The sequence below is a fragment of the Bacillus rossius genome (genome assembly GCF_032445375.1).
Source record: "Bacillus rossius redtenbacheri isolate Brsri chromosome 4 unlocalized genomic scaffold, Brsri_v3 Brsri_v3_scf4_2, whole genome shotgun sequence".
Classification (NCBI taxonomy): domain Eukaryota; kingdom Metazoa; phylum Arthropoda; class Insecta; order Phasmatodea; family Bacillidae; genus Bacillus; species Bacillus rossius.
In genome coordinates, this window is record NW_026962011.1 from 26,431,697 (window position 1) to 26,456,241 (window position 24,545).

The 24,545-nt window shown below is 35.5% G+C and overlaps 1 protein-coding gene across 1 annotated transcript; it reads left to right on the plus strand.

Annotated features, from left to right (window-relative positions):
- The first annotated feature begins 958 nt into the window (after positions 1-958).
- Positions 959-24,217, plus strand: LOC134542367 (putative phosphatidate phosphatase). Its single transcript, XM_063386543.1, has 6 exons — positions 959-1,154; positions 5,170-5,321; positions 7,847-8,148; positions 10,519-10,576; positions 11,370-11,546; positions 16,085-24,217. The coding sequence occupies exons 1-6, from the start codon at positions 1,091-1,093 to the stop codon at positions 16,199-16,201; spliced, it is 870 nt and encodes a 289-aa protein (XP_063242613.1). The 5' UTR covers positions 959-1,090; the 3' UTR covers positions 16,202-24,217.
- The last annotated feature ends 328 nt before the right edge of the window (positions 24,218-24,545 follow it).

Sequence of the window (24,545 nt, forward strand, 5' to 3'; positions counted from 1 at the left end):
GTCGAACCACGAGCGAGGGCTAGCGGGACGACGACAGACTGAGCATGTAATGTAAGGCACTATACTACCATGACGGATGTTTCCGTGTTGAACAAAGTCCTTGAAGCTAATACTAAAATACATACATGAACTCCGACACTTTTCTTAAGGCGTAGATGTCGTTCTGTTGACTGTGATCGTGATGTGCCATACTGTACTACCGACATGGCAGATGTCTCCACTACCATGCTCGTTTGCGCGCGAAAGTCCTGTTTCCGCGTGGCGTGGAGGCTGCCTGCCTCTGTGAGTTCCCGACTGTGACTGACTTGTCTCCCCAGCACCGGGCCGGAGGGAGATGCCAATTACTGTCAAATGCGCAGTGCGCGGGAAACAGAATTGGTCAGTTTTACAACATAGTCGCACTTTGGATAATTTGTATTTAATAGAAAAGTAATTGAATGCTGTTACAAGTTTTAGTTTGTCCCTGAAAATAAATACATAGGCAAGCCCTTTTTGCCTAGTTTGGCGGAAGCGTCTTGCCACATCCGGCGGAGTGATAATACCAATGTGGCCGGTAGCGGCGCTATCTTCGTAGTGTTCGCGCACTGCTCACATCTGCACAGCACTGCGCGCACGGGCGCGTTCGTCCCACACGCTTCTGGGCAGGAGTTGATGATGTATAGCACCCTGTGCGAGGAGAGGAGCACCGATGGATGGTGTCATTCATGTAATGGAGATCTATAATTTTTTTTTCTTTTTAAACAATTATTTTATTTTTAATGTATTTTGAATTGTTTTGAACTCCTAGTAATTAAATGTTTTATACCAGTTTTAAATCGACCAAATTGTGTAAATCAGTGAGGTGTCTACTAGTTTTTATGTCGGAATGTTCAAACATTGGAATTTGAAAATTAAAGAATTTAGGTTTATAAATTTCAGTATTGGTGACACTGACTCGGCAGTTTGTTGATGTTTACTTTTCAATTGAGCGAAGTATTATTTAGTATCTAAACAGTTCAGTATGCAAACATTTTAGTGTCAGTACCATTTCTGTATAAATAGAGCTTTTAACTTTTTATAGCTCTTGTTGACTTTATTTTGGTTTTAATAAATGGATAGTGAATCTAAATATCTACTCAAAAAGGTTGTCATAGACGTTTTGTGTTTGTGTACTGGTAAGTGGTATTGCTTTAAAGGCCCCCGCCTACTCGGGTACACACACGGTGTGAAAGCTTCAGAAAACTATTGCCATGTTTCCGTAGGTTGTTTTTAAACTGTATTTTTAGAAGCGTAAAAATGGCTAAAATGCTTTTTTTTTTTTTTTTTTTTTTTTTTTTTTTTTTTTTTAGGCATTAAACACCCGGTAGAGATATTTGAAAGCACTCAAGGGACTTGCATTACTTTATTTATGTGCCATTTAATGTTATGGATAGCGTTTGAATGTCGAAGTTACCCTATGCACGACGAGAAGACTGTGTGCCAGTTCAGAGCCTTGTGCTTGAAAGGCGATACCACGCAAGGAGCAGTAGCGAGCGTCGCACTTATCATCCCCCCTCACTAACTCATATACACCCCTGACCAGACAAGCTTCTTAAACATGGTTTTACTTTAAACTACCTGTAGTTATTGTTGAAAAAACACGATTAAGTGTAAATAGCCATCAACATAAATAGCCATTAGAATGTTCTTTTGTTATTTTATTGATCAAAGAGTTCTCTTTGCTGATGATACCAGGATACTTTTCACTCAAGCTAACCATCAGACTCTAACTAACAATATACATGAAACGCTTCGCAACTTAAAAATATGGTTCGAAGCAAACAAATTAACATTAAATCTAGAAAAAACAGCATTTCTTAAATTTAACACAAGCTACGTGCAGAATAATGACTTGCAAGTTAATTACGGAGTTACAGTCATAAAGGGATGCATGAATACCAAATTCTTAGGTCTTCATTTAGATAGTTGTTTGAATGGGAATACACACATACACAACATTATACCTAAACTAAATGCAGCCTGCTTTTCATTACGTACTTTGGCTCATTATATGAACCTAGAGTCACTTAAGCAAGTATACTATGCATACTTTCATTCAATAATGTCATTTGGTATAATTTTCTGGGCACAATCTTCCCATAGCAAGCACATTTTCATTATACAGAAGAGAGTCATCAGAATTATGACGGGAGCAAAAAAACTGGACTCTTGCAGACCATTATTCAAAAAACTTAACATTCTTACTTTTCCTTCACAATATATATATTCTACAATTAAATTTGTAGTAAAGAATTTTGACTACTTTTTAAAAAGCTCAGATGTGCACACATACAATACCAGAAATAGAAATGACCTCCACTTGCCACTTAACAGACTCAAGCTAAGTCAGAAGGGTGCAATTTTCTCAGGCATAAAACTATTTAATAAGTTACCTGAGAGTCTGAAAGAGCTAAGCAAACAAAATAATAAAAAATTCCAGAAGAACCTTAAAATATTTCTTTTATCTCAGACATTCTATACAGTGGATGAATTTCTCACATACTAACTGTTTGACATTTTATTCTACTTCTTGTAATACAACAACTTTTATCTCACATTTGATATTTAGTATTGTATAATATAATAAGAAGATCCACTATTAAAAAATTAATAAATCTGTCAAATATAATAAAGTCTCAAGCTAAATGTATATGTGAAATGGTGTCTAAATATGTAATCAAATACTATACATACTTTTGTTATTCTTTTGTACATAGATTACTGTATTTATGTATTGCTGTGGGTTTATGTGTAAGCGCTGATCTTAGATATGTTATTTTTTAACGTATATAAAACTGACATGTTCCATATCCCAGAACTCCAGCAGTTTGTAAGGGGTCTACGGAATGAAATGAATAAATAAATAAATAAATAAATAAATAAATCATCTTCTAGTGGCACATTACAAAATTTACAGAGGGGCTTTTACGTAAAGTAAAAACAAAATTTTGAATGTACTTTTTTTTGAATGCTACAGACGTTCCTGTATTTATCCTGAAAACAACATTTCTGATTTTTCTATTGGTTTCTGAGAAATCGCTGTTTATACCTTATATTACAATGCGTGTGCATTGACGTGGCCAAAGCCATTTTCTTCTTTCCATGTGTTCTTGTTTAGGAGAAATTTAGTAAACAATGGAATTGTTTTGATAGTCAAAGGAGTTAATATGATGACTGTATTGCAATTATAAGGGAAAATTTTAATGTTTCTATTTTGTGTTTGTTGTTTTTGAAATAACTATTTGCATTGCAGAATCTTGGTTTTCTGACATTTGCATTTAAAGTAATATTTTGATTCACCTTGTAACAAACATTTGAATGGGAGCAAAAAATGAAACATTTTGAGAATGGTCGATTACATTAGATTAGCTACATTAAAAATATTTAAAACATTTTGGATGGTTGGTTGGATTTATATAGCTACATTAAAAATACTGTAAAATATTTTTGATAGCTGCTTAGGAATTGCCAATTTAGGATGTAGTTATCCTGACCTAAACAGCCGTCCACATGATTTCAAAGTATTTTTAATGTAGCTATACTAACCCAACCAACTGTCCACATTGTTTTGAAGTATTTTTTTTTTATGTTGCTAACTTAACTTTATCAACCATTTTCACAAATTAACTTAATTTCTCCAAATATACACACACTGACCCACACTGAAAAAAAAATTGTGGCGGCCGCTTCAATGCACAAGTATTGTAATGAAACCTATTAACGGTGATATTTCAGAAAACAGTAGGAATATAGAAACAGTGTTTTCAGGGTTAATTTAGGAATCTAGTGTTCCAAAGATATTTTCGGATATTTATTTTTATTTTACGTAAAAGCCCCTCTGTAAGAATATTATCAAAATAAGGTTCTTCAAAAAATTTGAAAATGGTATTTATTATAGGGTAATTGTTCTGTATCACGTATCAAGCTTATCCCTTGATTGTGTGGTATATGATGTTTGCTGTTTTAATTTAGTTATAGTAGTTGACATCAATAATACTATGAAAGTTTTTGAATGATTGGTTAGGTTAGCTATTTTTAAAATACTGTTAATTGGTGTGAATGGTTAGTTCTGTGATTCAGGTGGGGGATAGTCCTCATCCAAGTGGCTCGTCATTACAGAAGAATTGAGGTGTATATTTGGCCTTGTCGGTGGTCATTGAACTTATACATGTTATTAGATACCTTAAGGTTAATATGGTCAACTCTATAATGTGATACCGGAAATTGAGGAAGCTTAATTCGAGGGGGAAAAAGGTAGGGGAAGTGAATGACATCATAGGAGTAGGTGAATGATAATTTGAAATATCCATATAATATTTTTGTGGGTATAGCGAAGTTGAGAACAGTCCCCATGGTATAATGTATTTCGCGATACAGGTATTTAAAACGATAGTCATGTGTAATTAGAAAATTTTTATTTGTATCGTGAAGTAGAGTAGAGTCCCATCTGGTGTAGGTACTCTTATTTGTTGATACTGGTATTTAAATCTTTAAATGTGTTAAAAATGTAGAAAATTTTGTGGAATAGTGAAGTAGAGTACAGTCCCTTCTGGTGTACTCTACTTGACGATACTGGTTATAAGTCATGTTGAAAATATGAAATATATGATGAAATTAGTGATATTTATACTGGTATTTAATTGGTTAAAAAAGTCCTCAATTTCAAGGAAATGTGTTATTGGTGACGTATAGAATAGAGCGGGGAATTATATTCTAGTTAATGCTACCAGAAAACATTAATTGTAAGAAAACGACTCAAGCGAAAAATAGGAAATAAAATGATTCCCGCCCAAAATGCTCCAAAGTTCCGTGCTTGTCCTGAAAGAGAGTAAGAGTCGTAATGATGTAAGCAACGCCATCTTGGTGACATCTTGAAAAATGGTATGTTATCGCATTCCAGAGTAGTCCTGATAAATATATCAGTTTATTATACATTTTCATTCGAGCCAACAATTTATTTATACTTGCACAGTTAGAGAAATTGCCAATTTAAAACTGTGGCTATTATCTTCACCGCTAGTAAATAATTGGCTAGTTGTGCTGTTCAAACCTGTAGTCATATATGATTGTGTTCCTTGTCATTCATTCATGTGTTGATTGAAAAGTTAAACAGTAACTATAATTAAAAATGTTTTAATTTTTTTGTTCCAGTTGGCTTCCCGATATTGTTCTTCTATCTTTTTGGAAAACCTTTTAAACGAGGTTTTTTCTGTGATGATGAATCTTTAAAGCATCCTTTCAAAGAGTCTACTGTACCTTCTGCAGCATTATATGTTGTAGGATTATTTTTACCCATCTGTTCGGTAAGAAGAAGTAATTATTGGTCTGACTTAACGAGCCTAAATACAAAAAAAAAGTTTTTTTCATAAGTTGGTAATATTGGCATAGAAGTAAAATATTGTGGGTAGTATTTAGTTATTATAATTACAACTGGGTTCATATTTATTTAACATGAGAGAGTTGTGTGAGCCCTGAAGGTAAGCTAGTGCTGGCCGTCAAGGCTGTCATAGTAAGGTATTAGTTACCAGGGGTGGTGTGCCCTAAGCGTGGACCATCACCTCCCCAACGGCAGGATTCTGCGAAAGGGAATGTGGGCCTAGGCCCTACTGAGCTGTGAAGCAGCAATGGGGATGCTGACCCAGGCAGCTAGCAGCAAGCACGTTCATCTTGTTCCCGAGTGCCGCAAGTCAGGGATGAACCTGGGAGAGATAGCTATCTGCACCGCCACTAAGGCCGTACTGGAAATGATCTCCCCCCAGAGGAGTGGGGAAGCTTGAGGTTCCAGAATGGCTAGGAAACACTCCAAATCTAAAGTGAATTGATTTTTTAAACTTTCAAAATTTTATGGCTCTGCCGCCCCCCCCCCCCCCTTTCCCCCTCCCCCAAATCCTTTCCCCTTTGAGGAAGGCAGTCTACTTCGAGAAAGTTTCATATTTCCCATCATGCCCCGGACTCTTCGATACATAAAAAGCATGGTTATAGCCTGTTGCTCGGAAGTAGTGGCTTTTTGCCCGTATGACCCTCCCCCTCTCCCTGATATTTCCTCTGACATTTGTGAAGCCCTTGCCTGAGCGTCATACTCTCTCAAGTGACACAAGCACATGGTATAGCAACAAGCAACACAGCAATCGCCGAAAACTTTTTTGTGTGGACTGGCGAATGAATGCACATGTTGGAATTGAAGAATGACCTTGTAAACACTATTTTTTTTTGAGAAATGAGCTTTTTTTTTTAAAAAGGCCATGACCTATCTCCCTGAAGGGTATTGAATCACTGTACTTATAGAAATGCACCACAAAATCAACTTTCAGAGTTCTGAAAATTTTAGGGGCATTTGCTCCACCCCCCCTCCCTCCCCCCTCACCAGAGGCCTCACCTGAGGAGGTCTGATGGTGCCTGAAGACTTAAAATCAACGTACTTCAATTTTCCTGACTTAAAAAATTCGGGGGAAAACACCTCCCTTTGATGGAGGGGGGGGGGGGGGGGGGCAGTCGAACATGAGCATATGTCACACAATACTCCGGCCTTTTGGAATGAGAACACTCCAAATCGAAAGAGAATTTTTTTTGAAATTTCCGAAATTTAGGAGGTTTGGTCTCCTGTGGAAGGAGAGGGGGGAGTCAGTCGACCACAAATTTCCCATTATGCTCCAGCCCCATGGATACACTAAAAGCATGGTTATTGGATATAGCTCAAGAGTAGTGGTGTTTTGCCCCTATGACTCCGCTCCCACCTTTTCTTTCTCTCTTCGGGTTATAGTCATAAAATTATTGTATTGTCATCTGGATTACACATTCTTGCAAAGTTTCTAATTGATACATTTTAAGTGGGTTAAAATCAATTATTGCTTTAAATATGTTGAAACCTTTTATCTTTATCATGACCTTGACCTCAAATTCCATGGTCAAGGTTGACAAAATTCCCCACATGCATGCTATCAAGAGGGTCAAATAGCTGCCCGAGTCCCCCCCTTGAGCTTGCAATGTGAGATTCCAAAATTTGCCCAACACTTTATCATAATCAGAGTTTAATTTAGAGCATTTAATGTGTGTGTGTCTTTCTAAACGTGCAGGGCAAGCACAAATTAAAACAGGAAAACTAACGGAATTTATTTAAAATTACAAAAAGAGGTAATTAATCAGACTTTTAATTTAATAGGGAGAAAATAAAAAGTACTAAAAATTGCAAAGCAAATTTTTAAAACCAAATAATAAAATCTACTTAAATTCTGGTTTGCCAACCTAGGAAAAAGTTTCCAAGCAACTGGTATTATCTTTGTTACCTACTAGTTCGGCCCCTTCTCTTTTCCCATCTTTGGGGACGGCTTTATCAAATTGATATATCCTAGAAATTTTTTTGTTTTATTGTTTGTGTAACATTCACCACGTGTAAATTTCAGCCGTAAGTAAATCAGTTATAATCTACAGTGAGTGTCAATCACGTAAGTAATTATGGTTGCTGTATAATTAAGGTGTGGGTGAAGCAAAATGGTGTTGGGAAAAATACATGTAGGTTTTCTTTCAAATTGTTGTCACCCGAACATAACACTTATCTTTTGATATTTTTTTTTATCAAGTAATATTTTTACCTTATTTTAAAATTGTTGTTCACCTTACTTCAACATTTTCTGTAAGTCTTTGCAGAAGTTATTGTTGAATTAAAAAAAAAAGATTTGGTTAATAATTCATTTTTGAAAATTTGAATGAATAATTCAGTTCCTGGTATTGTGTGCCGGGCCTCTTTTAGTGTTTGTTAACTGACTATGTTTGTATGTTTGTTACTGTTGATTTGTTGGCTCGATGCGTTAAGTAGCTCTCTTGTTGCCAGATGATGCTGATAGAATTCATCCACGTCAGAGCGTCCAATGGCCAAGCTGCCAGGGTGTTCCTGGGTCGTCCCATACACCCGTGGCTGTGGAACTGCTACAAAGTGATAGGCGTGTTTGGCTTTGGCGTGGCGTCCTCACACCTCATCACGGACATTGTCAAGTACAGCATCGGGCGGCTGCGGCCCCACTTCTTTGACGTCTGCAGGCCTCTGGTAGATTGCAACGACGCCAGCAACAAGCAGTTGTACATTGAACATTTCCAGTGTAATTCAACTAACATGCAGCTCCTAAAGGAAATGAGGTAATTAATTTTCATAGCAACAATATGTAGGAGAAATAAAATCAGTCATGTTTTAGTGACAATAGAGATAAATCCTGTATGTTGTTAATTCCAATAAATTGTCTAATAATTTGTAAGCATTACAGTGCAAATGCAATCAGAAAAAAATGCATCTGAAGGAAGTGTACAGTTTTGCTTATGAAAAACAGGCAGATACGTGATTTAGAGCCATGGCGTCATGACGTCTGAACCGAGTAGCTAGTTGTTTGCCCTGGGAAGCCGTTTGGTTCCGTCATTTGGAGACACGCTACGTAGACGATGTACATGCGCAAATTACATGAATGTTGTATCATTGTTGAAAAATTGTTGGATCAACAGTCATTTAGCAAAGTGATAAAACTGTAGATTCCCAGTGCCCATGCTGCGTTAAGCAATGATTGCTAATCCTGGTACATCTATTGTGATATCTCGAACTCATAGCCAATAGTGAGTTTTCTCAATGTTTATGGTGATTATATCAAATTTGACCATTTTTAACATTTTTTTAAAACTTAAGTCTATAATAAAATAAAAATTTGTGCTGTTGTTTTTTTTAGGAAAGGTAATTAATTTTATGACCTCTGCTATAAAAAATTTAATACACCAATCCCTCGCATAGCACGTCTTCAATTAATGCGAATTCAGTTAGCACAATGTAAATTTTACTGCCCTAGTCTCGAATAGCACGTCTGTAAATTTCAGTTAGCACGAAATCGCCACAGGCTAAAAAAAATCTCGGAAACGACGCGACGTCAGGTATGGAATTCGAGGGGGGAAGAGTGGTTTGGAATGCGAGGGGAAAGAGATGCGCACGCAGATAAACAAATACCGGGCCGTACTGTTGATGCCCGGCCGCAGACCAGGCCGTACCGTTGATGCCCGGCTGCAGACCAGGCCGTACCGTACAGAAACCAAAGCAGATGAAATTGGACACGTTTTTTTTAAAAAAAGCAAGATGATAGTGTTAATTTCACCCCAGAAAATATTTAACTAACTTTTATGTTTTGTATATGTACATATTGTACATATTTTAATGTTATGTTTGTGCTCTAGGGAAAATCTAAATCTGTTTATCTGTTAACTGATTTGTTTACATAGCCGCTTTTATAAGAGGTGTGCATAACAAATTAAATGTTTACATATGGCTGTGTGTTTTAAAGTTAGGTATATAAAACCGGTTCTTAATTTCATAAAAGTGTTTTAATTTTGTTAAGTTTTAAACGTAATAACAAAGGATCCAGCTGCTTGCAACAGCAGGCAGACAGACTCCCGCGCGTGTTGAAGGTCACGCCTGGGCGGGCAAGCCAACCTGCTGACTGACGGTAAATATGTTACCACTTATCTCCCGTTACACTGTGCCATGTTTTCTTTATCTAACGTATTCGGTGGTAGGCTTAAAAAGATAAATGATATGACATATGCATTTTCAAGTATTATTCTACGCATTTATATTATGTAAAGATTACTTCCCTACACATCTTGGAACACATTAAATAATTTAGCCTTATATTTATGGGGACTAATGCTTCAGAATACGCGATTTCGATTAACACGAACATTTTTAGGAACGAATTAGTCGTGCTAAGTGAGGGATTGGTGTATTCTAGGAATTATACATGTAGGATTGCTTTTTACTGCTATCATTCACTGGCATTATGAGTATTTGGTTTGATTTCTGGTGACATTTTGGTCCTGTAGACCCTGCACTCGTGAGTACCGGTACCCTTCCAGTAGAGCACACTTCTGCGTAAGAATGCCTCATGAATAGAACTTAAGATTAGTTATTAAATGACAGTCTATATAACAAATAATTGTTTGACTGGAACAAACTACCTACTGTTGTAATATTAGTGGCTAATACTGTAGTTTTCCCTATTAGTTTCATGTGTTTTATTCTCTGTGACAGCTACAATATTTCTCATTTATATGTTCTGAAGTTCTTAAAATTTGAGGAAGGACAAAAAACAATTTATTATTATAAAAACACATTAATTACTTTTATCATTCTCACATTGTGTAAACAAATACATGACCAAGTGCTTAGTGTTATTTTTAGTGTTTTCCGATACTAATTTGGTATGAAATGGTTCAAGTGATGATTCTAAACGATGTAGACGTTTACAGTTCACGAGCTAGAACGTTACTGGAGGGAACTGAGACACTTCCTCGATGAACTCTTTTAGACTAATTTCTGTACCAACCTTTGATAGATTTTCATCTGGAGTAAGTATACTGAACTTATTAGAAAGAGCAGCTGTTTAAAGTGTACATATTGTGATATTTCTGCTTTCTTAGGTGTTAAATAACAATGAAAATGCTACTATGTGCTGCTTCCCTTTGCTTTGTTTATAGGCTGTCTTTTCCTTCTGGTCATTCATCTTTCTCGGCTTTCACCATGGTGTACTTTGCAGTAAGTTACAACTAAGATACAATCTTTACAATGTGGTGCTTTTATGAATTTAATTTATCGTTTAAAGTTAAGAAATGTACTATCAAATCATATTAGCTCTATTAATTTTTAATATTATGCAACTTTGTCAATATTAGAAATTTATTATGCTTTGCGCTGTGACTGTCAGAGTATACGTCATATTTAAAGTAACTGATAACTCCTAGATATTTCCATCCTTCTCACTCAATTTAGCAATAATATGTAAGTATGCGAGGTAGAGAGCTTCAAGTATACAGTATACCCTCTTTTATCGTATAATCGTCGCCTTTGCATAATTTTCACACTCGCATAATCGTCGCACCTATATTTTGGGCTGTCAGAATTGGGATAAAAAAAAACTTCTAGCGTAAACGTTGCATGTTGTTTTTGGTCCCACTTTTAGATGCCGAGCGCTTTGTGTAAGGTATCTTTTCCGTATAAAACGATGTATTTTAAAGTAGAAATCTAATATTTATTCGGACATTACCACTTACTTATTTAATCTTGCTTCTGTGATTGAAGTTCAGATGGCAGCAGGATTGACTTAGAATTTTTGCAATAGCAAATCTTGGCAAATGTTGCTGTAAGCAGGTAGGTTACTGTGGGTAGTTCCATCTCCTTAATGGCATAGTCTGTACTTTGGGTGTCAACCTTATACATGCTTGCATTGCCTTGTATTCATAAAGTGGTGTGCATGTAATCAACGTGAACGTGAGAAGTGTGAGAAAGAGTCTGTGGCTTGCGGGCTGAAGAAAAGTATTGTTGAACACAGATGTACCTGCAAGCTCGCATGACGTGGAGAGGTTCCGAGCTGCTGCGGCCCTTCGTGCAGTTCGTGTCCTTGCTGCTGTCCATCGGCACGGCGGTCTCCCGTGTATCAGACTACAAGCACCACTGGAGTGACGTGCTGGCGGGATTCACTAACGGCACTATCTCCGCCATCATCACAGTGAGTAACTGTTCACTGCACCCCTTACCAATCTCATTCTTCTATCAGTCTCACTGCCTGCTGATAGCTGTCTGCACAGCTGTCTCCTGCGTATCGGACTACAAGCACTACCGGAGTTCCGTGCTGGCTGGAAACTAACGACACTATCTCCGCCTTCATCACAGAGAGTAGCTTTTCGCTGCACCACATCCACTCTCAATCACCTAACAAACAAATTGCCTGTTGCTAGCCATCGGCACGGCGGGCTCCCGCGTTTAGGATTACATGCACCACTGGAGGATGTGCTGGCGGGATATACTAACGGGCTATCTCGACTGTTATCACAGAGTGTAGCTGTCTTTGCAGCACTCTCATTCTCCTATCAGTTACACTGCCACTGATGAACATCGGCACAACAGTCTTCTACGTATTAGACTACTTGCACTACTTGAATGAAGTTCTGGGAGATATCACTAACAGCGCTATCTACGCATCATCACAGTGAGTAGCTTTAACTGCACCCCTGGCCACTCTCATTCTTTTATCAGTGACACTTTCACTAATGGCCATTGGCACAGTGGTTTTACGCATCTTAGACTACATGCAGTAATGGATTAAATTCTTGGCGAGATTCAGTAACAGCACTATCTCCGCATCATTACCATAAGTAACTGTAGACTGCTCATCTGGCCAGTTTCAATCTCCTATTAATCACACTGCCTCCTAATGGCCATCAGCCTAGTGGTCTCCCATGTAACAGACTACATGCACGAATGGAACGAATTTCTGGAGGCATTCACTAACAGCACTATCACCGCATCATCACCGTGAGTAGCTATTCACTGGACCGTTGGCCACTCACATTCTCCTATCAGTCACACTGCCTACTGATGGCTATCGGCACAGTGATCTCCCACGGATCAGAACAAATAACTATTGGAACAAAGTTCTAGCGTGATCCACTAACTGCACTATCTCCGCATCATCACCGTAAGTAGCTGTTTACTGCGCCGCTGTCGACTGAAATTCGTCTATTAGACATACTGCCTGCTGATGGCCATTGGCATAGGGGTATCCTGTGTAACAGACTACATGCACTACTGGAACAAAGTTCTAGCGGGTTTCACTAGGTGAACTATCTAGGCATTATTATTGTGAGTATCTGTTCACGGCTCCCCTGGCCACTCATTTACTCCTATCAGTCATACTGTCTGTTGATGGCTATCGGCACAGTGGTCTCCCATGTAACAGACTACAAGCACCACTGGAGCAACATGCTGGCGGTATCTATTAACTAAAGCCACTATGTTTGTATCATCACCGGAGTAGCTGTTCACTGCACACCTGGCCCCACTAATTCTTCTATCAGCCACACTAGTGTATGCACTAGGTATTCTGCATATTAGATTACATGCACTATAAGAATGATTTTCTTTCGTAATTCACAAACAGAACTCTCTCCGCATCATTACTGTTATTAGCTGTTCAATGCAACCTGGCTACTCACATTCTTCTATCAGTAACACTGCCAATGATGGCCATCAGCACAGCAGTGTTTTGTGTATTATACTACATGTGCTACTAAAGCAAATTTCTGGACATTCAGTAACAGCAGTATCCTTGCATTATCACCGTGAGTAGCTGTTGATTGTACAACCGATTTCTCACATTCTCATATAAGTCACAGTGCCTGCTGATGGCCATTGGCATGGATGTCTCCCACGTATCAGTCTAGATGCACTACAGGAACAAAGTTATGTCGGAATTCACAAACAAAACTATCTCGCATCATCAATGTGAGTGGCTGTTTACTTCACCCCTGACCAATCTCTATCTCCTATCAGTCACACTGCGTGCTGATGGCCACCTCTCAGCTGTCTCCTATGTATTGGACTACAAACACCACCAGAGAAATGTGCTGGCAGGATTCACTTATGGCACTATCTCCGCCATCATCACAGAGAGTAGCTTTCTCTGCACCACTTGTCACGCTCATTCTCCTATCATCTAACAATGTCTGCTCCTTGCAATCCGTACGGCGGTCTCTCTCGTATCGAACTACATGTAACACTGGATTGACATTCTTGCTGGATTTACTAACAGCACCATCTTCGCCATCATTTCCGACAGTAGCTGTTCGCTGCACCACATCCAATCTCATTCTCCTAACAGTCACACTGCTTGCTTCTAGCCATCGGCATGTGGTGGGCTCCCGCATATAGGACTACATATACCACTGGAGCGATGTGCTGGTGGGATTCACTAACGACACTTCTTCACCATCATCACCGAAGGTAGCGGTCTTTGCACCACTGGTCACTGTCATTCTCCTATCAGTCAGACTCCTGCTGATGGAAATTGACAGGGCTGTCTCCCGCTTATTAGACTACATGCACTGCTGGAACGAAGTTCTGGAAGGATTCACCAACTAAACTAAATCCGTATCATCACCGTATGTAGGTATTCACTGCTCCCGTTGCCAGTCACATTCTTCTATCAGTCACACTGTCTGCTGGTGGCCATATGTACAGTGGGCTTCCGTGTAATTTATCGGACTACTACAGGAACAAATTCCATTTGGGATCACTAGCAGTATCATCTCCGCATCATCACCATAAGTTTACTGCGCCCCTGGCCACACATATTCTTCGATCAGTCACACTGCCACTGATGGCCAGCAGTACAGTGGTCTCCTCTCTATTAGAGAACTTGCACTACTGGAACAAAGTTCGGGTGAAATTCACTAAAATCATTATATCGGCATCATCTCCATGAGTAACTAATGACTCTTCTACTGGCCACTCTCATTCTCCTGTTTGCCGATGGCCATCGGGACTGCAGTGTCCCACGTTTCAGAATACATGCTTTACTGAAACAAATCCTGTCAGGATTAACTAACAGCACTATTCCACATCATCACCGTGAGTAGCTGTTCACTAAACCCCTGGCTACTCTCATTCTCCTATTAGTCACACTGCCTTTGATGGCCATCGGCATGTCTGTCTCCCACGTATCGGACTACATGCACACTACTGGAACAAATTTCTGTCGGGATCACTACAGCACTATCTCCGCATCATCACCGTAAGTAGCTTTTCACTGCGCCACTTGCTGCTCACATTATCTTATCAGTCACACTGCCTGCTGCTGACCATCACCAGTTATATTAACACAAATTTGGAGACAATTGATGCAAAACTTATAAATAAATATAAATTTGGGGTATTCTAATTTTAGTTTAAACTTTAAACTTGTATGTATTATATAATTTGTGTATGATCATCAAATTTTTTATTTAATTCATGTTGTGTAGTCTATTGTTTTAGGACATTACGTTTTCCATATTTTTAAATTTACCCTAGGCAAATAATAATTTTTTTTAGAGCTTATACAATTCCATACGTTAGCTGCTTGTTTTCGTTTCTGCTAGCCTTGTAATGACCTTGCTGTGAAAAAGAATAAAAGTCATGTACAATATGATAATGTAAATATTTGGTTTGAATATCGTAATATGTTGTATATTGAATGAATGTCTGCTGTTGAAAGAGAGCTTCACATTCTAGTCAACTTTGTGTTCTGCTGTGTTCACACAAACGGTTAGCTGGAGACATTAGCTGGATCCAGGGTGCTGGAAAGGAAAAGAATGGTGTTGACATATAGTCTGGTTCTAGTACTGGAATCAGCATTTTAGTGTTCCAAAGGTTGGCTCTGCAAGTGAGTTACTGGCTCCAGATAAAGGAACTGGTATGCTGAATTTTTGGAAATTGCAACTGGAGTTGTGTAAATAGCTCTCGGAACAGTCCTATGATATGAAGTACGTAGTTGTGAAAATGGTGAGGTTACATGCATAGGATTTCTTGCTATTGTTTTACATACTAAAACTCCAGTCTATTCATTGGACAAGCTGATCATCATGTCTGTCATTTTAGCATCATCTTCCGCTGCCAAAATATTTGATTTTGTGTAACTTTAGTTTAGATTCTCTCTTGATACTTTTGCAATGTAGAAAATAATGTTGAATAGAATGTTATACTAATGTGGCAAACCTGTTGCTGAGTCCATCCACACAACAAGTGCTGTGACTCACTGTCCAGCAATTCTGTGTACAGTTAGGACAACTAAGCTAAGTAAACAAGTGAACATTCAATTGTTATTAAATTAAGCTGTGGAGACCTAAGATAAATGAGCTTAAAGTACATTTTGGCAATGTTACGTTCATACGTGCAGAAGTTTTGTTTCATAAACATAAGGAAAAAGTATAAGTAAAGGAAAATTTATAGGTATCAGGTTCAGTAAAATTTTCATTACAAAGTGTAATTTTAACACTGTTTATTTCTAGTTATGTCAAAGTAAGCACAAAGGGTAGGAACTGAAGATTAAATTTTTGTTTTAACAAATTAAAGAAAATCAAGTAAGAAAAATGTGTAATTTTTGCACAAATATACCCAGTGGAATTAGTATTGTGTATTATTGTAAATATTGATGTAGTTTATGATTTTTGTAGAAATTTTTGTGTACTTCCTTTTTTACCATGTCATTTTTGTTTTTTTATTGCTCAGGCAGTGTTTGTGTCCGACCTGTTCGCTAGAAGAAATGGAGGCCTGGCTGTTGCAACTGAAATTGAGACAGAGCCTTCATCACAGTATAGAGATAGTGGGAACAATCACATTATTTAGTTGAAGTTTGAAGTCTGCAGTATTAAAATTATTATTGTATAGCATTTCCATAAAAAAGACTTCACAGTTGACTACTACAAAAATGCAAAATCTTTTATTTACTTTGTCGATACTTTTGTATCCATGTTCATCAACGGTAGCTTATAACTTAGAATAGTTAAAGTATCAATTTATTATATTTTGTAAGTAAATATTTAAAACTATAAAAATTTTAATTTTATAATCTAATAGTTACAAGAAGTATACTGTAACTTTTTACTAAAGAAAAGAACCAAAGAAATATTTAAAATATTTGCAGTTTTTAAATTACTTCTTTTTCAAAGTTTTATGTTAATGTGTACTATTTGGTACATCATTTAGTGATTGCCATCATATGAAACGCAGTTTAAATGTTCATCTTTATGTATGTACAGTAAAACCCTCATAAGAAAATCCCACATAAGAATATTTCCTGTATAATAAAATATAGCACTAGACCTATAAATACTACATACAATTTTATCCTCTTTAATAAGTTTTCCCTCGCAACAAGTCTAATTTTTTAAGTACCTTGAGGAATTTCTTAGTTGGGTGTTACAGTATAATAATGTTTTCCAGCTAATACCCATTATCAGCTGATTTCCTTAGCTGTATTTGATGACAGAACTATTATCCATTTCACATAAAGACAGTAAATTTGTCAGGCTCCTAGTTCTGTTAAACAACATGTAGGCTGGGTATGTAATAATGGTAGTGAGTACAAAAAATAGTTGTACCTGAAATTTTTATATTTTAACTAAATGGTGATTACACAATTCTGTTTAAATGTGTGTATTCTATGTATTATAATACATGTTTATATGTATGATTTTCTCAGTTTTATATTAATGACTAAATAGTCAATAATAATTCCTGCAGAGCATAAGTATGTGGTAATCATAGGAAACATTGTTTTCAAAAGTTGTTTGTATAGCCATTTTAAGTGCCATGTATTCTTGACCACCTTTATTGTTTTATCATAATCTTTTATAAAGTGGGTATGATACTATGTAAGTATCTTCGGAAGATTCTTTGCTGGCGGGGAATGTTTTAGAGAGGTTTTATTTGTACTGGCCTTTGTCATCTGAATTTTGGTTTTTTTATACATGTTTTTGTGTAAAAGGTTTCCTACTGGGTTAAAAATGGAGCTAATAGGCTGATTTTTTTCTGATGCTTGTACTGATAAAAGATGTGTTTGAAGTGATCTCTTTTTTTAATATTGAAGAATGGGATTTATTAGAAACTGAGAAAGTTTATCATTAGTGTTAATGAATATGTTTTTACTTAAGTAAAAAATATTTATCACTACAATAATGAGCATACATAAACCAGCACTGCAGTAGCTGTCAGTGAAGAATTGTATAAGAATTGTAATGGTTATTTCATAGAAACTTCCAAACAGGCTTTGTCATTAGTTCTGGTAGAAGTTTTACTGGAGCTTGTGAAGTGAGTGCTATTCAAGAAAACATGCATGTTACAAAAAAAGTAAATTATTTTAGAATGAGAGCAGTAATGGAATGGGCTTCCCTTGTGCAGAAGGCTGCAGCAACATAGGGCTTTGTAACTAAAACAAATTTTTGATAGTAATGAAAAAAAGTAGAGTACAGAGCCAATGACAGTTCAAGAATTACTCACTGATTACGGGTGAATTCATGCTTCTCATTAAGAGATGTTGAAAGTGCAACATTAAAGAGTTCAAGGCTGTATATTATTTTAACAATAATAATAATTTATATAAGAAAAATGGCACCTAATATGTACATACATTGTATCTTCTCGCAGTGCCGTGCTTAGTGGGGGGGTTGGGGGGGTTTTCTCCCCCCACACAAATCGACAGAGGGGGCAAAATTTTCTATAGGAGGCGAAAAATTAAGGAGGTATGTACATATGGCTATCTTTTTTATTTCTTTTCATAATAAATTTGATAATTAATTAGTTTTGTAAAACTGTTTCATTTAATGTAATAACTGATAAAGTAATCATTGTAAGCACTAAAAGTCAACAACCACCTCATCTCAACAGAACAAATACTAATATTAATTACGTCTCTCTACATCGTCACATACGTAATTCACCATACTGGCAACTCTCACTTCCAACAACAGAGCGCAAGTCTGCATCACACGTTGGGAAGGCCGACTTGCTCCAATTCGCAATCTCCGAAAATCCCTGTCGAAAATCATTGATGTTCTCAAGTGTATCAAGTCAGAAAGTAAAGATGGCAGTGAGAAATGTGACTGTGATGGTCTTTTGAGTCATATATCAAAATTTGATTTCATTGTGATGCTTGTTATATGGGAAAACATCCTAACGTTGCTGAATATAACAAGCAAATACTTTCAATTTCAAAAGGCAGATTGTGATATTTTGACTGCAGCTGATCTTCTCCAGTCTTCGACCAAGAATATACAGAATATGAGAGCAAATGAGTTCAGCAGTTTCATGGCTAAAGTCATACAACTTGCAAGTAAATTGGGAGTATCCGTGCAACTCTCCGAAAAACGACAAAGAAGAAAGGTATCATTTTCGGATGAGTTAACTAAAGATGAGCCAATTACAGACAAGAATAAAGCTTTCGAAGTTAATATCTACAACAGAATGTTGGACAGGATCATTGCAAGCTTTTCTGAAAGATTTGAAGGCCTTAGAGACGTAGCAAACATGTTTTCATTCATGTATCCTTGCCGACTCATGAAACTAAGTAGCAATGATTTACAGAAATCCTGTCAACAGCTGACGAGACATTACGAGCGGGACTTGGACAGTGGCCTCTATTCCGAGCTTCTTTCTTTAAGAAACATCCTGGCTGACAAACTTCCACCAAAATATAAACCCAAAGATGTAATTCAAATAATTGTAAACAATGACTTGCAGGAAGCTTTTACAGAATCCTTTACGGCATAAAAATTGTTATTGACTATTCCAGTTTCAATAGCCTCATGCGAAAGAAGTTTCAGCAAGCTGAAACTCATCAAAAACTACTTGCAATCCACCATTGCCCAAGAACGGTTATGTGGACTGGCAATACTCTCAATTGAAAGTGACATTGCTCGCAACCTATCTTTTGATAGTTATAGAGCAATTTGCCGCTAAAGTGTGACAAATGTGACGGCTGAGGAGGTGGGCGACATGAAGGGTCCGGCCTAACAGCATTCTGACAATGTAACAGGGTGTTTAAAAATATAGAACAGCCAAGTGAAGAAGTGCGCCGTAGTTTTTTATAGCTTCATAATACATATAACAAACTAATAATTAAACTAAATTTAAGCATGAATAACCCGAAACTGGATAATCTGTACCTTGATAATTGAGAGTTTACTGTACTTTAATATTGTTCTTAATTATTCTGGAATGTTTATACCCTCCTGTTTTGCCATTACTTTACTGTCTTACTCAATCAGAATACTTGAGTTAGAACATGACAGTTTCCTTTGTAGTTCTGTAAAAGTTGGGATGGTGTTATTCGACTACGTGCTGTGAGCAGTAGTGAAATTTTTCCTCTGTTGTTGTCATGTTGGGTTGTATTCTTTTTACTTGTCAACTAATTCCAGATAGTTGTTGAGTGCATATTGTGAAGGTACAATGGCACCTTATTTAATTGGAAAATATACAATAATTCATGCTGAAATAATTAAATAAATAAGGTATTTCCCTTCCCAATTCCTCAAAATGATAAAAATAATCAGTTAGGGTATAAATGGTGTACGTACAGTCAATTTATGTAAGTTAATGATCTTCAGGTTTGATATGCTTTTTTCTGTTGCACTTTAGTCTGATTTATTTTATTTGAAGATTTAAAAAGAAGCTAGTAACAGTAAGATATCCTGTTATTATGAATATCACAGAACTTGCACTATTTAAAATGGCTTTTTAAAAATTTATGGCAAGCTGATAGTATGTTATTTCCAATTCATATGCTGAGCATAAATTTTGGAATATTTGAATGGCTAAGAGTTGAGTTTCATATTACTTGTTATTGGCTTTTTCATGGAAGAAGCCATTTGAGACTTACCATTGACATCTCAAAGTTTTCTGTTCTTCCAAGCGTCATACCTCTCAAATTTTGGTAGTTAAGTGTCTGGTATTAATTTTCTTAGCTAAAGTAAAAATCACTCTTAAGTAGTTTGTTTATCTGTTGGAAAAGTTGTTCAGCTCTGTTATCAATATACAACAGAGTAGTTGTTCTTCCCCAGTAGTTTCTCAAATTCCTGCTATTGGATACTCATGAGTTTTTTTCTCTTCAGAAGTTATATGAGCTGTTAGAATATATGAGACATCTGTAGCTGTAGTATTTCTTCTTGTCACCACTCTAGCTTCCTCTTTTTGTACATGTGGCGACTGCACCGTTGTCTTGGACTGTGTTGGGGGTAATTGCTTCTGCCAAGCATTCGTTTGTTCAGTTCATCTAACATTCCTATACATTTTTCTCTCGTTTGGATGCTTTGATGATAAACATACATTCATTTAAAAGTAATGTGAGTAAACTATTCAAATTAAATTAATTTTAGTTCCTGCTACATTTTCTCTTGAAATTATTAATCGGTGATATATTGACTATAGAGAAAATTTAGTTATTGAGTAAAATTTCAGTTACAGTTACTTTAAAAGGCCCACCAGGGATAGATTTGTTGAAGTGGGTAAAATATTGTTTACAGTATCAATTTTATTTTACTAGTTAATTTTATAAGAATACTAGACTGCTATAGTTTTATTAAAATAAATTGAATAAATAATGAAAATAATATATTTTTGTAATTTTTTAGAAGTTCTTTCAATAATTTGTATACCATTGAAATGAAATAGTCTCTGGTTGCTGTAGTACAAAGTCCAAATTTAGTAGATATTTGTGTCATAATCTGTTGCACTGCACTCACTATTACATTGCCTGGGTCAGCGAGAAGAAGTTCGAAACTGAATTCATGGAATTGTTTATTTAATATGTATTTTGGTTTTTGCAGATGTTGAACCAAAAAAAATATGTTTAATTTTATATTCCTTGATATCTTACTTAAACTAATAGATTTTTCTAAAGCTTTTTTGTAGTTTCATGGCTAATTCCTTTTAAGTGTTAGACTGTGAGGCTAATTTGGCAGTGATAGAATGTGAGGTCTGACAACCTTTTCTGTTAAACAAACTACGTGTAGCGATGGGTCGGTTCCTTGTTTACCGATTCAGATCTTGGTTCATATTCTCTAACTGCATTGATTTTATAAAAGTACATTAATAATTACTTATTTGCTACCATTTTCATGAGTTGAGAGCCCCGTGTTGTGACTTCTGTATTTGTAATTGGTTAGAAGTAGCTGAGTTGTGAGTAGTTTAATATTTTAACAAGGTATTCTTTATCCATGCATCAATAAAACTTCAATTATTTTTAATGTGTAAATATGAAACTTAGTGTTATGATTATTAAAATGAAAAAAAAAAAATTGAGTTTTCAAGATGAAAGAAAAAAAATCTTATATAATTGAAATCTGGAATACAAGTTGAAACTCAAATACAAAATTCTTTAAAATACTAGACATTGTACTGTATTTATAGCAATCATTTTATTCTAAAGCTATTGCTATTAGTCTCGTGTTTGAGTTGGAAATTGTCATACTGTATTTGTCTTAAGCTTATGGCAGTGTTACATGTAAGATGGTCATACATTTTTGATTATCTTATATTTAGAGTTGATGGTTTCCAATGTTTATACTTTCATTGTGATTGCTGATAAAAAAAAAATCTGGGCATCTTAGAGGTAGAAAATTAACCAAACACGTCTCTAATTCCATGCTAAAGCTTACAGTTGTTTAGTGACATTATGATTATTTCTCTTGGTGTGCAATAAAAAAAAGCATTTAATATTTTTTTATGGACTTAAGGAAGCTCTTGTAATATTAAAATTTATTTTATATTTTGATACTCTTTTGAAGTTAGTATCTGAACTTCTAGATGTTTAAGAAGATTTCTTCTAGTAGTAAAGAACGTCATGTTACTGTTTGCTACACAAGAAGATTGTGTTCCATTTTCCAAGTCTTCGAGGTGTCAATAGAGCATGGAATGCCAGTTAACTTATTACACTATCACACGTACATATATTTTATATTTAAATATTAAAAACAAACAAGGATCTAACTGAGGCACCAAATTTTAAGTATATTTAGAATATGGATTAACAGTTCAATTAAAGTAACATTAAAAACGTGATTTAAATACCTTTAAAAAGTTTAGATGGATATTAACTATTCAAAGTGTTTATTCGTTTGTGATAGGAACATATGTAGTTGCCTACAACTTTGCTCCACATTGTAACTGCAGAGACGTTTTTCTCGTAGTCACCCAAATGAACGTGTTTTATGCTTATCGTAGCCTTATGTAGGAATGTGCTTTGCACAGGAAGTGATTTATGATGATATCTGCATGATTATCATAGTGAATATTAAATACTAACATCACAAAGCATGTCAATACAACACTGAAATGCAAGTTATTTCACCATTTAGCACCAAAATGTCATTAAAGACATGAAATCAATCAGCAGTTTGATAAAACTTAAACCACAAAAATGTTATATTTTACTACCATAAATTCATTGAATTTAGATCATGGCTTTTGTACAAAATGTATAAACTAAATGTATAAAATAATTATGTTGTTTGATCTTGCATTTTACATTAATCATGTTTGCTCATTTTTCAAACCCTCAAAACTATGCAGATTAGTTTTTATTTTTCTGAGTAGTCCTTTTCTAGACATGCTTATTTAAAATTATTTTATTTTATTTTACTATTGAGAATATTTTGGTGGAATAAGGGTTAAAAATATTTTAATTTCATATTTGTTAAATAATAAACTTTTTATATGAATAAACACAATGTAATGACAATAACACCGAAATCTCCTGTTTTAAAAACAAAATTGACCTAAAAATAAAACCATAATGCAGATGACACATATCCCAACTGATTGTTGGGTTTGAAAACCTGTGAATACATTCAAAAAACTTAGATTCCCTTAGAAAGTCTTAATTATTTTCAATACAATATTGTTTTAGTTGGCTGCCTAAGAAATGTTTCTGTTTGGGTTTGGAAGACACTAAAATGCACAATTCCATACATTTTTATAACTGTATGGAATTGTGCATTTTAGTGCTGTGTACATATCATAACTAAAAAGTTTTAAAAAAATCTATTGATATGCAGTTAGTTTATATGCAATTAAAAAATCTATTGTAGTGAAATGTTATTTTATCATGCCTTAAAGTACCTCAGGGTTCTGTCCATAGAAATATTGCGTTTCATTTTAAACTTTTAAACTTATGGTTTTTTTTAAAAAAAAAATTACTAAACAGGGATTCCAATTAATTGTATACTCATCTATAATTATTAAAATATGCCTAACATTAAATAATTTACACTGCCTGTTTAGTATTTACTGATTTCCATGTGTATTATTGGTGAATGTAAGATATTTTTTTGAACTTTAAGTATTAAATGTGATAAGTCACATTTATGTTAACAATCGTACAGCTTATTTGTGACTGTCAAAAGATTTCTTTTGTACCAAACACTTCAGTCAGTCCTGTTTCTATATTACTGCCATCTAAAGTCCTGCATATGTTTTCTTGTATGTTGCTTGTTAAATGAGTGTTTTAAGTAGTTTGTTGCAGTGTGAGCGTGGCTGGCTGGCTGAACAAGCTTGTCAACACTTGCTAATTGTACCATTGTACATTGTACAGTGTACCTTGTAGTTCATTGTGTGTATTGGGTTAGTTGATATTGGTTTCTGAATGCCTGCAAGTTGAGTCCTTACCCAAAAAACAAATGTGTTAAAAAATTCTCCCAGAAAATGTTTTGTAAGGTAATTAGTAAGCCACTGAATGCCATTAGGAAAATATTAAGAAATGTCTCAAAGAACTTTATCTCTTTATTTCTTGGATAGTATTTTAAATATTCAAAATGCTATTAAATGCTAAATTTCAAAAGTAAAATGCGAAAAAAAAAAAAAAAAAAACCAATTTAACAGGTTCTTTACTCATACGCATACCTCTGCATATAGGTATCTGCAAATCAGGGATTTTGAGTTTTGAATAAAATTTTAAACTAATAAAAAAATTATTCACAAAGTTTGAAGTTTTTTTAAAATCAAGTGTTTGTATATTTGCTAACAATCATAAAAATGGCTCTCTCTTATAATGATGTTGGCATGCATGTGTACTTGGAGAGTTTTGGTAGGCAGTGTGTCAAACCAACAGAAATGGTATGTTTATTTATGATTCATTTCTGTTTTTCTAATCAAATTTTAAATAATTGACCCATATTTGATGTATTTTAAACCTAAA

Coding starts and splice junctions, on each gene's coding strand:
- LOC134542367 (XM_063386543.1), top strand. CDS start 1,091: ATGGATAGTGAATCTAAATATCTACTCAAAAAGGTTGTCATAGACGTT. Junction 5,322..7,846: donor TATTTTTACCCATCTGTTCG/GTAAGAAGAAGT, acceptor TCTTGTTGCCAG/ATGATGCTGATAGAATTCAT. Junction 10,577..11,369: donor TCACCATGGTGTACTTTGCA/GTAAGTTACAAC, acceptor TGTTGAACACAG/ATGTACCTGCAAGCTCGCAT.